Consider the following 15335-nt stretch of genomic DNA (forward strand, 5'->3'; position numbering starts at 1 on the left):
AATTTGCATTAGGAATTGAGTGTTTACAAGGTCAGTTTAAAGAGGATTTAACTTTTATTCTGAATTAAAGCTCTCATGTCAACCATCCATGAAAAAGCTACTTAATCTCCCACTGTTCTATATCAAGACATACTTGATACGGGCACTGCACTAGTATTATTTGATAAGGAGACAAAATGAACTTGCTGGAATCGCCTCTGAAGAAGACTGGCAGTTGACAGTCAAAACATGTCAGGAGATCAAAGTAAATTTTCAGAAAAAACATTGCCTGAATAAATGAAACTGTAACATATTGTTCAAAAAGAAGACAAAATTAACTTGCTGGAATTAGTACGCGGAAGTCGGGGACACATTGAAGCGAACAGCAGATGCCTCTGAAGAAGACTGGCAGTTGACAGAGAAACATGTCAGAGGATCAAAGTAAATCTTAAGGAAAAAAAGTTGTCTGATTAAACAAAACCTCAACATATATGTACATTTTAAAATGAAATAGTGTCTATAAGCACAGCACATGGCATGTTGCAGACATTCAGCCTTCCAGCCCCCCACGGTGCTGCAGCAGCACCAGGACGCCAAGCCGGAGGACAACTGCCTGAACTGTAAATCAGTGTGTGATGAAGAGAAAGACAGGGTGGGTGTGTGTCTTGTGTCTGTCTGTGTGGTCTGTGCATAGGCGTGACTCTGCTCTGGACTTCTTGGACCATTCACTACTAGAGTACACAGAGAAGGCCCCTTGGAGCTCTTTATGAAACTCTGCATAAACTCATGTTTAAACCTCAGAGGTGAAGGCTTTGCCAAAGTGACAGTGCTGGTTATGTCAGTAAAATATTTCAACACATAGCGACAGTGAGTACTATAAAATGGGAAGCCTAATCAGCATGGCACACCTGACTGTAAACTGTAGCAGAAAAAACACAAGTTGAGCTGGATTTGATTGTCCTCTAGTGACAACAGAGGTGCACCTGCCAGCTGGGAGAAACTTACTGTAATTTATAATAATGAGACACTTTTTTACTGTTTCTATGACGGCACCTGGGACTTTAGACAATCTCACTAATGTGGCTGTAGTTATTCTTCCACATCCTGAAAAGTTTGAGTAAAATTCACTCTCCTGTAAAGGTTTTTTGTGCGTGCATATGCGTTTCTGTCTGCACCAGTCAGAGGACAATATAAATCCAGACTAATGAACTTTTTCTGCTCTGCTTATGCTCCAGCACTCACATATAAACAGTTCATTACTCAGAGGTCACAGCCCTGTTTGTTGGGGTCACCAGAGGAGCAAGAATGGGCCAAATACGCTTAAGGAAATGGGGAGAGAAGGGGAAAAAGAGGGCGAGAGTCCCCACAACAACCTGATTACATCATGAGAAAGGTTCTCCTCCCTCAAACAAGCAGGGGAACACTGAAATTCAAACCACATGGGCAACACCGGCGTGACCAACACTGGCAGCAAACACAGCAGAATTGAATTAACAGTTTTGAAATTGATGTTGTCGTGCAGCAGTAAGTCTGAGGTCTTTGTGTGACAATGATTACAACCATAATGTTTAGAGCTCTGACTCAGGCTAAAATAATTCCAGTTCATTACTGTCCTTCCCAGCTCTGAGTCTACCAAGTTTACAAATTGCTTCTGCGATTACTGAACTAATTCATATACAGGTATAATACAAACTGCACAGAACGAGGCAATTTCACTCATTTCTAACCTTTGTAGTTCTGAATGTTGCTAAAACCACATTTCCTGATAGGGAATTGGAGGCATTGACTTACACTGTCATTCAGTCAGTGCACTGTTCACTCAAGGAGGATATATAAATATGTAAGGTTCACATTACAAAAAAAAAAAAAAAAAAAATCAGATTGCCAAAAAAAAGTTATTTAAATTTTGTTGAGGGTGTTTCTTTTTTTCTTTCTGTCATATGCAACACTTTGAGCCGTTCTGTTGTTTAAGCAGATCCTTTCGCTGCCAAGCTTAACGTACTTTATTAAATACAGTTGTGCTGAGCATAAAGTGGAAAAAGATTAGGTTGGACCCTGCACTTTTTTTTCACAAGATGGTAGACTGTTGTTATAGCATTTATTTCTTTCTTCCTGGAAATAAAACAGTCAATTGCTAAATCAGAGCAATAAACATATTCAGATATTTCTTTAATTATTCTGAGAAGTCTCCAGAATCATGTTACAATATGTTTCAATAGCTCCATAAATACTTCAGCTCAGACATTTTTTAATGGAGGGTGTTTAATTGTATGTGTAGATTTTAATAGACCATAATTGACAACCCAAAAGCTGACGTCTGTTCAGATATAAACACTTTATTGCAGAAAGCAGTCAAGTCACAAGTAGACAGGAGGAGGAATGAATGACAAGCATCTGTTTATGCAAAAACTAATTTTACACAAAGACCAGCTGGAGAAGAGCAGAACATTTATTCTTCCAGAAAATGAACTCATCTTACCTTAACTTTATTCTACCACGGCTTCCTTCGCTGTCAAATCTCTCTCTGAACTTTAACTGAGACTTTATTATTTGGGAAGGTCCTGCTGCTGACATTTTAAATTAAAACATGTCATTATTCTGTCTCTTTTTGTCCTTCTGTTCTCTCTGTAATAATCTAAATGTGTTGACAGCAACTTGTTCAAACATTTCATTGAAATGTAGCAATGCAGAATGTGTGTATGTATGTGTCTGAGATTGTCAGTCTGTATCCTGCCATAACTCTAGGCTCCAGCACTCTGGACCTAATCTAGATAAATGAATAGAAAATAAAAATAATTAAACACAAAATGAATAAGCAATATGAGATTTGGTAGAGGATGTTATTGAATCATATTAGCAGTTACTAATCTATCCTATATTATTTGCAAACACAAAACTAGAGAAAAAATGTCAGATGCAACGTCTGATGACGCCATTTTTTCTTCTGACCATCACAGAAAAAAGGAAAAAAAAAACCTCATATAAAGATGTGCATTTCAAAGAGCCAGCTATCTTAAAATTAGAAACTCATTCAACATCACAACACAACTTTGTGCAAAGCTGCGTTCACTTTCACTGCCAGCTGATCTGTATTTACTGCATAAACACAGCAGCATCAATCTTGTAATTTTGTTTCTCAGCCAAATACACTCTTTTCCCCCCATGATGTCAAATAAGCCCTAAATAGATTGTTAAGCAGTCTTGGTTTGGATCAGAAAGACAGCACTCTTACTTGCATATAAACATGCTAATTATAAACAAACCCGTTGCACTTCACACCAGAAACCCATATCTGCACTGACAGAAAATGTGCTGGTTTTAAACTCTGTGCTTTATCTCTGGAACAGCTTTAACCAGCATTCAACCCTCACTCTGAACAAGGATTTAACGATCATTCCAAAACTATCACTCTGAGACACAATAAGCGAGTCAATAAAGTACTCTTGAATAGAGTCATAACACTGCTACCTGCAAAACTATATGAAATATTGAACTAAAAGTCTCCACAGGCTCAGATCAATAAAGATTGAGAGGTGAGAGTCACATGAATACAGATTAGAATTTTGTTTTTTTATAAATCCGTACCTTAACTTTGGCATTTCAGCTGTGAGGTCACCTATCAATAAAATGATTGAAAACCAGCAGGTTTATTACTCCAAGCAGGAGGATAGTTACTCTGTTCATTTGTCATGCAAAAATAAATAAGATGAAATCACACCAAACCAAACCAAACCTATTCCTGGGAACTATGCGGAAAACAACGACTTCCAGGTCTGAAAAAGCAGAGGCACAGCATGAAATACATGAAGACGCTCTGTTTCTCACTAAGAGACAGGCATGATGGATGAGAATATATTGCGTTATTGTAGTTGTTAAGTGAGGAGTAATGATGAAAAACAAGAAGAAATGCAGGAATAGGAAAATATAGGAATGAATGAGTGCTTAAGCAGACAGAGAGGCTTCATTCATTCTGTCTGTCTAGTCTGTTCGTCCTTTATTCACTCGCACTCATTTTCTTGGAGGACATTGAACATGTTGACAGCAAATCCAGACGGTTTATCATCCTCTCGTCTTGGCTGTCTGAATCCCTCGTCTTCATCATCCCCATCCTCATCGTCATCTGCATCCCGGTCTCTCTCTTCCTCAGGCTCAGTGCTAGACTCTCCATCCTCCTCTTCTTCTCTGTCTCCCATTCCCTCTTCTTCCCTCAGCCTTCCTTGAAGTGCCATAATATCTGACAGGTCCGTGTGATTTTCCCAGTGTTCTGCAGACCAGAAATTATCCCCAAATAGAATTAATCCCAAGCCTCAGCTATTCAAAGATTATTTTTTTTCCCAAGTGGAGGAAAAGAAAGCTTCTCATACCTCTAAGGCAGCTGTATCCAGTGGGTCTGAGGCAGAGACACAACCTGCCATCAATGGCCAGCCTTAGCAGACTGTTAGCTGCTCGGTACACGTCGTTACGAGCCGCTTTTGCCGTTTTATAGCCTCGCCTCTCTGCCCAAGCTGAAAAATAGAACAGCAGAGGGACTATATTTCTATTCTCAAAAATAATGCATGTCAGAATTGTCTTCATACCGAAATAGCCTTTGTTATTGTTACTAGAGATAAAAAGCAGAACCAAAAGCTGCCAATCATAAGGTCAGCATTATAAACCATGCATGACGATCTGGTTTAAAAGACTTGCTGCTGTTCTAAAGACTTCCCCCTTTCAAAAAAATAGTTGACTTTTTGTATCCATATTTCATGACTTTTCCTAATTTGATGGGTACAATTGATTAAGCATAAAATTATCATGATATATATATATATATATATATATATGTGTGTGATGAACACATATTGCACGCATTGGTATTCCTCTGGGGTCAATTTGACCTCAAGCTGTCTTAGCTGCGTAAAACTTGTCTGTCTTTATTTTGACCTGGTGGTGGCGCTGCAGGAAAGGTCATCACCACAACCAATAGGCTTCACAATCTTCTGGTCATTATTGTTGTCAGTAAGAAAGTTTGGAATATTCAAGATTAATTTATTTTAATTTAAAAGAGTGTCCTGATAATGGCCCAAGAAAACAGGTCAAAGTTTCATTATAAAGAGGTTATTTATATATTCAACATATAAACAAAGTGCCTGACACAAAAACTTGGTCAACAATTTTCTGAAAATCATTTCCTGGAGGCAAATCTCCCTGGGGTCAGATTGACCCCAAAGGTTAAATGTATTGGTAATATTTGAGGACAATAGGAGGGTTAAACTTATCACAAGCAATAATAAGGAACAGTGTGGAACCTTTTTTCCTCCCCTTTATGGAGACGTATGTGGCTGTTGGTAATTTAAACAGAGGACAGAAGTATCTGAGCTAAACATTGCGCACTAAAAAATAAAAACTGCATAATCTTTCGAAAACTACATCAACCAAATTGTAATTTTGCTCTACCAACAGGCACCCAAAAGGAAATTGCTTCATGACTCATGTTGGGGGGGCTGTGTACCCGTTTACCCACAGTTTAGGAAACACTGTAATAACTAATGGGTCAATCTCTCACCAACAGTGACAGTGTGAATCCTGCTTTCACTAAAGTCTATCTAAACTTTACCTCAGTAAACGTTAAAAGAGAGTTATAAATAGGGATCCAGCTCACCCTCACACACATCCCAGGCTGTCCAGCATTGATCCTTTGACCCATGGTCACCATGATAAGGCTCATTATCCAGCAAACTGGGGTGTTTGAGCTTCAACACAGACAGGAAGGGGGTCCTCTCGCAGAGATACCCAACGGAGCTGTACGGTTCTTGTAGCTGAGACACAGGGTAGATACCTGCCAGGATCTAAAATAAAGAAAAGAACAAGAGCCACAGTTTCTAAGTTTTGTAGAAACCTTTTGAGTAAAATGTTAAACCTGCATAAGAAACATTGACTTCTGTAGCACATATTTCAACTCAACAACGTGAAGATCACTGTAACAACAAAGAAAAAAAGCAACACCTAACACGATAAAAGATGTGGAAAGGTCACTAAAACATTAACCACAGCCATTCATTTACAAATATATCGTATGAGTGCCCTGGTAGGGATTCATGTCATTCTGGAAGTGGGCCTTTGCCGTACCTGCAGCGGTCCATCAACCAGGGAGGGGAAGACCAGCCCGGGGCAGTCACAGAGTTTGACCGTTGGGGTGAGGTAGTATGTCTGGAAGTACTTTGTGTGGCCTGGAGTTCGAGATACGCTCACGACCTTCCTCCCAACCAGACTGTTGATCACAGATGACTTTCCAACATTCGGAAAACCTGGAGGAGAAAGGAGTTAAGATGACCATGAAAAAAAAAAATACATTACAAGAGCAAACTGAGCAAACTATTGGACTAGTGAGTTATTTTCACAACAACACAAAAAAAAATAGATTTTGGTAAACTCAAAAGTCCTTGGTGTTTAAATAGCAATATGTTCAAACTCTTTGCTGCTTTAACACAAAATAATCAAAGAATATAGCATGATGAGCACTTTGGTATAATAAACCATTAAGTATCTTTGAGTCAATGTGGCTACCAGGGTTGGGGTCAATTACATCTTTAATTGTCCACGTTCAACTACAACAAACTCAATTATGATTACGGTGGCCAGCATTTTTTTTTACAATTATGATTTTTCTCCTGAAAGTCAATTACAATTATGATCTCAATTACTACATTACAATTAATCACAATTACTGAGCCTTATCTTAAAAAAAAATCTTTCCATTTCCTCTGAAATTTGGGCTTTTTACCATTTTTTTGTTATTTCTCATGCCTTACTGCATTTTCACCCCAGTTTTAAGTGTGCTCATCATATTTGAATTTGTTTTAGCGTCTTATAATAGCCTTATTTCATTATGAAAAAAAAAGTCCAAAGTTGTTATATTTTCATGCCATGGCACTGAGTTTTTATAGATTTTCCATGCCAATGACAAAGTCAATTATTTGAACTCATTTACAACTCAAATATTATTATAACAGCAACAGATTTTTTCAAATACAATTACATAATAATTGTAATTAATTATCAATTACAATTATAATTGACCCCAACCCTGGTGGCTGTATTCTCCTTAGATATTACCTATGCAGCCCAACGTGAGCACCCCGTTTTTGTAGAGCTCCTGTGTGGGGCTGCTCATTTCCATAGCACTGTCACTCTGATGCTCTACAAGTACTGACTCAGCACCTTCATCTGCACCCTCTCCATCTACTTGCTCAGCGCTAGCATCTCTCTGAATCTTCTGTTCCCAGCTGGACAGGTCAACTAGAAAAGATAAGCAGCACAAATGTTAAATATGAGGCCAAAATCTCATGAACAATCTTGCATGTTCACTGTTAGGAGAGGAAATGAGGAGCAGAACAACCTCTTCCAGCTGTTATCTCTCGGCAGGCCTTCAGGATCTCTAGTGGACCTCCGGCGTGACTCCAGTCAGCCTTTCTTCTCATCTTTTTCTTCTGGAGCACTTGAAATATTACAAGGATAAAAAAAAACACACCCAATGTTAACATAAAGGTGGCTGTAGATGAAGCAATATTTATTGTTATCAGAGCTAGAATGAATAAATCACAGGATGGAGGCTTTTTGGTCCTTTTTTCTTTCTTGCACTCAGAGGATCTTCTTTTTTCCCTCGCTCCCTCCTTTCCCTGCTTGATGCTCTTTTGTCTTGTTTTAAACTAACAGGAGCCTCTATCAGCATCCCGACACTGAATGTAATCATGGAATAATTATTTGGTTCTTCGCTTTTGATCAAATCTCTCTACTAAATGGACGGGCAATGAGTCCGCAAGTCCTGAGGACGTGGAAGAAGTCCACCGCCAGATTGGAATTCATGAAATCGGGTCTTCTGCTGATTGGATTTGGCATTTTCCTGATTTTTCACAAAACTGGATTACGTTGGCAGCACTATTGGAAGCCGCAATCATCGACGAAAGGAGCCGAACTCTCAGATGGATTCCACGTGGAACTTTAAGAGGTGTGGATAGTTTGTTTCAAAGGAAATGGCCACACTATTGGATTACTAATCGAACTGACCCGGAACAGTAGGGCTGGCAGTCATGTTATAGCTAGCCTGTCTCAAAACACCTTTTCTATTCGCATTCGCCCCCCCCGGATGTACAGCCTGTCAAGGTCTGTTTTTCTTCTCTCCAAACTCTTCAAGGACAGAATGTTGATTCGACGCTCTGACCTTTCCCTCACACACCTTCCCTCTAGAGGTCATCTCTACGGCAACACCGTCCCACGTCATTGGCTTTTGAGGTGCACTGTGTGAGAGTAAGCAGCAGAGTCTTGAGTAAACAGGCCCATCTCAACGAACACTTTCATCACTCTTCCTACATCACTACATATCCTGTCTTTGTCACAGATTCCTCTGGCTCCTTCCCAGCAGTTGGCAGTAGGAGGCGCGCCATAAGGACAGCGCCATACTGTGGCTGACCTGCGAACTATACATCCTAAAGATCCATTCCCTGTGCTAACATGTTGTATTATATTGAATGTTGTGTTAGTTTTTGTCACGATGTTGAATTGAAAGTTGTTAGTTTTTGTCACGATGTTTGCTGAAGTTTTTACATTATCCCAAACTCCGCCCCTCTCTACAAGGGCCTAGTTTGATTCTTCTTTCTACCCATTGTTTCATATTTTTCATCTAAGAAAAGGAGTGCCGCCCTGCTGCTCGCTGCTCCACAGTTCTCCGGTTCCCCCATGTTATGTGATTTAGGGGTATCCTGATATGATATTGATATCGAATATCGGTCAATTATCAACCAGAAAACGAATATCGGATTTTATCAAACTGCATCCAAATTCTCTGATATAAGCGCTTTGATAAGTTTTTTGTTGTTTTTGTCCCTGCCCTCAGTTGTTCCCACTATATACTGACAGTAAAAATAACTGAAGTGAACTTGAGTTGTTGATCAAGCCTTTTCTAAGATTCCACACTACAAAATAAGCAAATAAAGTATGTGTGATTCATGCTGATATCGTATCGGATCCATGTCAGTATCGGCCGATACTCAAGGCTGAAATATCAGTATCATATCGGAAGTGAAAAAGTCGCGTCGGGACATTCCTAAGATTGTCTTTTCATATTTCTTGGTCGATGTAACTGAAACTGAATTTCCCCTCGGGGATTAATAAAGTATAATCAATCAATCAATCAATCAATCAATCAATCAATCACCTGTGCTGTAGGGCTGTCCAGGGTGAGAAGTGAAGCAAACCGTTTGCAGGTGGGGGAACTTGGAGGCCATGTAGTGTTTCCATGCAATTACCAGTGGGGGAGGACAAAGGTCAGCTTTGTTTAGCACTAAGATCACCTGCTTCTGTAGTTCTCCTGTGATGTAGTGGTACAGGTCAGGAGGGAACTGAAGCGCCTGCAAAGGAGACAATACAACTTCCTTATCTAGCAGATCTAGTTCATGTAACTAATGGGTAAATTCAAAAACAATAAACGATGCAGTGAACAGTATTTAACCATTAATATTGTTACAAAGCAATGACGACAACAAAAAGAGCATGAGTGACATTCATTCATTTTGGTTCCTACAGCTCTGGGATTATATTCCAATAATTACAATTTTTAAGGTAACCAAACATACAATTATGATTGCAAACAAAGACAAAGTTAAACCAGTGTTTTTCAACCTTATGGTTGTAATCCTATGTGGGGTCGCCTGTAATGGCTGAATACAATTATATATTTTTACAATTATCATTTTTCAAATAAAAACATCACACATGATTTCAAACAACTGTATTCCAAGCTTTCACTTTTTCAAAAATAAATAAAAATATCTGAGCTGGTGCATTTTGTCACTTTGTAAACTAATCCTGGCTATTCTACAGTATTTGTAGCACGGTATAACAAATACGATGAAAAAAATAATATTAATAATTAATGAAAAAAAATGTCTAAAATAGGGCTACAAGGGTGAGCCCAATGCTATACAGTTGAAGTTGTTACAAGGCCGGTTATATTCTGAACAACATGCCACTCCATCACCAGATTAACACAGAGAGAATAAATAAATTACATTTAGATTGTTTTAGATACTACAATCACCCTGAAAATCTCATCTTTAGAAGGTAAAGTTCAAACCTCAACACTTCTAAGCTATAGATGAATGTTGCTGACCATGTCTCCCTCTACTGGTTAAATCAGTCCAACTAGTCGTGTATAGTGTTGAGATAACTTACTGGGTGTCTGATGTCCACTATCAGCAGAACGAGGTCAGACATCTCTAAAACCCTCCACAGCTGTCTCCATGTCTGAAACAAAGAAGCAAAATGATAGAAAAATGATTACATTTTTAGTTTTTAAATACATTGTTTCTATAGCACGACTTAATTATTGTGTGTCAATATGAAACTATTTCATATGATGGGTTGCCTGGTCTAAAAGTAGAAACTCTTATTTAAAACCAACAATTATTCATTTATTGTACTATAATTATTACAAACAACTAAAATACTGGGCAAAAAAAAACCTGAGCGAACTTCATGCATTCATTATTTATTTTAGTCCCATCATCTCTGGAGAGGAACGCGTTTGTTTTTGGAGAGAAATCAAATGGTGATTTATCCTTGAGCAGGGCTGTTTAACTCCTGTTTTAATCGAGCCATCCAGCCAAAATTTGTTTTTATAGAAAAACGAGGTTACATCTTATAAAATGAAATGCGTACTGTACTCCTAAAAAAAATAAAAACAGGAGAAATTGTGGTAAATATCCTGTTGGAATAAGAGTTACCACTTGCTAAAAGTTAATTGGCCTAAATACTGTAAAAGTATTTAATTCCCTCATGTGTTTTGCTGAACAAGCATTAGCAGGATTTTAGTTGGCTCTGCAAAATAAACCTACAAGATGTCAACAGATTTTTCTGGTCCTGTTTTTGCGATATGTAGCTCCAACTCTTTAGAAGTGTTTGGCAGTTTGGACAGAATTAAAGTTTTAGCCATTAAATCTATCAATAAAACATACATTGTTCACAACAGAGTTAGGGTGGTATAAATAAATTACAGAAAGTGTTTCTTTTAAACCTTAAGGAGGAGGGGGAAGTCAATAGATAAATAGATAGCTTTTTTCAGACTTGGGGTCTATAAAAAGGTCCAATTTTACTTATACCAGTGCTTCCAGAGCTGAGATGTGCAGCGGGTGGCACTGTTTTTAATGTTCACTAGTACAAGGACAATGTCATTTTCTGAGTCATTTAGTTCTAAGATCAGCAGAATAAGTCACTAACCTCCAGGTTGTGTTCAAAGTGGCTGAGAGAGCCCACTGGGTTTCTAGAGTGCAAGTCTTCCAAGTAATCTCTGTAAGACTTTTCTTCTTTTCTCAGCAGGCTCTCACGTGTCATCTCATAATTCCAGGACGGTCGCCGAGGAAAACCTAGACCTGGAAGTGAAATATTATTTCAGTTTTAATGTATTACACAGCGACACTATCTGTCGCTGTGTTTAAATCGAGGCAAAAGCCCCGATTTAAACACAGCGACACTATCTGACCACACAGCTCAATTAATCATTTGAAAACCAGACCTTTCTCTGAAGGGTAAATGTCATCGATGTCGATCTCAAGTTCTTTGTGTGAAACCTGTTGTAGGGCCTTTGTCATGGCTTGTTTTTTTCTTTTTTGTAAAATCTCTTTGCTCTCTTTCTCAAAGTGCAGACGAAACCTGAAAATAAAAAATAAAACAATGTTAGGCAGAGATAATACAGTTCTAAAGTGAGAAGTACATGTAATTTAGAATCAGATAATTTGGCAGTCAATAATTTCTAATCCCACTTCGAATAAGTAATTTCCACAATATCAAAGCTTCCCAAAGCCTTACACGAGTACAAACAAACACCATAGATTACCTCTTTTTTCTAAATAATAATGAACTAGTATCTAACACAGCAGATTGTGCACTTAACTACTGACTTTTTTTCAATATCGGCCATTGGTTCATTTTAAATTTTTTATTTAGCACTTTAGAGTAGCCATTAAAGGATGTATATTATACATCTATTCGAATGTATGAATATACAACAACAAAAAAGTGATAATAATAATAGCATGTGCATGGGAAAAGTAGGAGCCAATAGGCTTACAAATAAAAAAAAACAATATAATAAGATAAGGATATAAAATAATAGTGCCTGGTCAAATATCCTTATCCTATTATATCCTTAATAGGATAAGGATTTTTGTTTTACTTGGTATATTTAAAGTTCAATAAATGTTAAGAGTTATATTGGTGTATTTAATTTAATTTATAAAATATATATTTATATCATATGAGTGTTTCAATTAATTATCTTTCATAATCAATGTGCTAAAACAACAAAAAAAAAAAGTATATCGGCCTCAAATATTGACTTCCAAAATCGCTTTCTGCATCAGCCTTTGAAAATCCCATATCGGTCGACCTCTACACTTAACCAGTTTGTAATTTATTTTTTTTATTTGTCTGACTCAATCACATAATTGCTTATTTCATGCACATTTCAAATGTTAGTTTTCAGGTTTACAGACCGGCATTTCCTTTCGTTTCCCTTGGTTCAATATCTTCAGCAGGTATCAAAAAAAAAAACAATATTTAGGATGGCTAATGTGTTATTCCAAGCTACTGGCGTTTCCTCTGCATTCAAATATTGTAGAACTTACACACTGCTGTGTTTTATTCAGGCCAAATTGAAGTTATTCATTAATGATGGTTAATACATTTATATGATATTTTTGAGGTCTTTTTAGGTATTTTTGTGAGATGTTATGTGACAGCATAAAAAAACACAGCTAGGGAGAAAAGGTTATTGAGGAAAGTTTCCCAAAGAATAGTAACCTTACCAACTCACCTGTTTGGGTCATATCTACTTTCTGTGGTGAACGGCTGCTGATTGATTCTCCGAATATCTGTGGTCTCACTGTCTGAGGTATCGGACTGACGCTCTCCTCGCTCCACGCTGGCATTACGACTGCTGGGCCCAGAGCCTGTGTCACCTGGATCATAAAACACAAGGTTCTCACTCAAAAACAAGTTGATCTTCAAAATATTTGAGTTTGATTGATTCAAATTCTAAAATAATGTTTTAATGAATAATAATAAAAAAAAAAAAGTAAAATTCAGATGTAACACTTATATCCACTCCTTGTTATCGTTTATATCTGCATTAGCGGATAAAACAACTCGGATATGTCAAGCAATGGGATTTAACTAAATACCTGAAGGTGTGCTGAGGTATCTGATCCCAAGACATTTATAGGTTTGGAGTCAAATATCAAAGTCATTCATTTGTTGTTCAATTCATTCTTTGTAATAGACACTGATTAGACTTTTCTTCTTCTTCGTCCAAATCATCTCATTTTAAATTACATAAATTCCATACATGTAGGTATAATTAATCATTAATATCTATACTGTATTTAAAAAAACTAAAATAATGTAACATTTTCATTTCAAATCCATCCTAAATCATTCAGTGTCTTTATTGACATCATTACCATCACGTGTGCATGAGGTGGAGGCTAAACTGAATGTTATTTAGATATTTTATAATTGAGTAACTATAAATAACAGGCTAAACATTAAAGCTAGCTAACACTGGCATCCATGTCCATCCCCTGCTTCATGACAGTAGTCCTAGTCACTGTTTGTTTTTAGTGCTGATGTTAAAGTTACATGGTCAAACATGCTAATTGCTAACAAACTAAAAACGACTCGTTGAAAACATTGAATGAAACAATATCACTACAAACACGTGTCCCCACATTAAACCATGTGCACAGTTGGGACGCTGGTCTATTTATTCTGAAGATCATCACACACACCCTCAGCGAAGGGCTAATGCTAACATGCTAAATGCTACCTTACCTCTCTTTCTTTCCCGTTTGACTTGCAGTTGTATCTTCTTCTGTTTGTTGCTAAATGGCTTTTTCCTCGGCATTTTTTACAAATCAGCAGTGGGCTAAACATATATGCATGTATACAATATAATTAATACCAATGTAAGCTCGTAGCTTTTAAATGGAGGTTATAAACACGGTTGAAGTTTCTCGAATTCAACGCTTCTCAGTGACGCCATATCCGCTGCAGTCTGCGGAGAACGTGTAGCAAACCGTCCAAAGAGTGACATCTTAAAAACACAACACTACACTTCACTCTTAAGAGGAAACTTAGAAAACGCCATTATTCAATAAATGTACTGACACATTGCACAGATATATCGCACTATAGAGTGTCAACTGATAGCGACCACCCCTAATATAGTGGTGGTTCAGTCACACATTATATAAATTTTTTTTACTTTGATATCCCGACATGTTTCGACTGTTAACTGCAAGTCTTCTTCAGAGGTGTCTGCTGATCGCTTTGATGTGACCTTTACTTCCACGTAATAATTCCATAAAGTAATTCTTGTCATCTTTTTGAATAATATGTTAAGGTTTCATTTATTCAGACAACTTTTTTCTCAGGAAAATTTACTTTGATCTCCTGACATGTTTCGACTGTCAACTGCAAGTCTTCTTCAGAGGTGTCTGCTGATCGCTTTGATGTGACCTTTACTTCCACGTAATAATTCCATAAAGTAATTCTTGTCTTCTTTTTGAATAATATGTTAAGGTTTCATTTATTCAGACAACTTTTTTCTCAGGAAAATTTACTTTGATCTCCTGACATGTTTCAACTGTCAACTGCCAGTCTTCTTCAGAGGCCTCTGCTGATTGTTTTTCACTTGACCTTGACTTCCGGGTAATGTTACATAAAAATTATAATTATTATAAAAGACAAAAATGACTTTCTGGAATTGTGCCGAAGTCAAGGTCACATAAAAGCGATCAGCAGATGCCTCTGAAGAAGACTGGCAGTTGACAGTGAAAACATGTCAGGATATCAAAGTAAGTTTCTTGAGAAAAAAGTTGTCTGAATGAATGAAACCTTAACATATTACTCAAAAAGAACTTTCTGGAATTAGCAAAAGGACAAGTACAAGAGCAGGAATTAACAGGACAAATTAGGGGCCTGGTTGACCTAGTGAAGGAGCAGGACCAGAAGTAGTACTAGATGGATTATTAATGGAAAATGTCAAATAGTATTTGGGTTGAAAACAAGAAAAAATGGGAAAGCTGACAAATGAAATTGCTCTTCTAAACATTTAACATTCTATGAGACTGAATAGTAAGCCTGCATCACATGACAGATGGGATGAAATAGCTCTAGAAGATGCCTTTGGCATTTCCTCCTTATGCTCTTCTCTTGTTTGGACCAGTTCTATAAGAGATGTTTTCTATCCTCTAGGAAGGCTCACAGGTGTGTTTGGTAACAGCTGACTCCACCATATCCAGTCTCCTGGCCTTCTTGATCAG

General features: G+C 37.5%; 1 protein-coding gene across 1 annotated transcript; it reads right to left on the reverse strand.

Annotated features, from left to right (window-relative positions):
• Positions 1-3943: 3943 nt before the first annotated feature.
• gnl1 (guanine nucleotide binding protein-like 1) lies at positions 3944-14102 on the reverse strand. Its single transcript, XM_028471776.1, has 12 exons — positions 13843-14102; positions 12827-12971; positions 11528-11664; positions 11233-11384; positions 10189-10260; positions 9173-9365; positions 7358-7456; positions 7075-7257; positions 6088-6266; positions 5621-5807; positions 4344-4484; positions 3944-4243 (listed from the first exon to the last, which is right to left on the reverse strand). Exons 1-12 carry the CDS (start codon positions 13913-13915, stop codon positions 3978-3980), a joined length of 1827 nt encoding a protein of 608 aa, XP_028327577.1. The 5' UTR covers positions 13916-14102; the 3' UTR covers positions 3944-3977.
• Between the last annotated feature and the right edge of the window lie 1233 nt (positions 14103-15335).

Source organism: Gouania willdenowi, chromosome 16 (genome assembly GCF_900634775.1).
Source record: "Gouania willdenowi chromosome 16, fGouWil2.1, whole genome shotgun sequence".
NCBI classification, from domain to species: Eukaryota; Metazoa; Chordata; class Actinopteri; order Blenniiformes; family Gobiesocidae; genus Gouania; species Gouania willdenowi.

Excerpts from the sequence above, each read along its gene's own strand:
- gnl1 (XM_028471776.1), bottom strand. The coding sequence starts at position 13,915 with ATGCCGAGGAAAAAGCCATTTAGCAACAAACAGAAGAAGATACAACTG. Across the intron at positions 11,665-12,826 it reads AGTAGATATGACCCAAACAG|GTTTCGTCTGCACTTTGAGA; the intron begins GTGAGTTGGTAA and ends TTTTATTTTCAG. Across the intron at positions 7,258-7,357 it reads AGAGATAACAGCTGGAAGAG|TTGACCTGTCCAGCTGGGAA; the intron begins GTTGTTCTGCTC and ends TATCTTTTCTAG.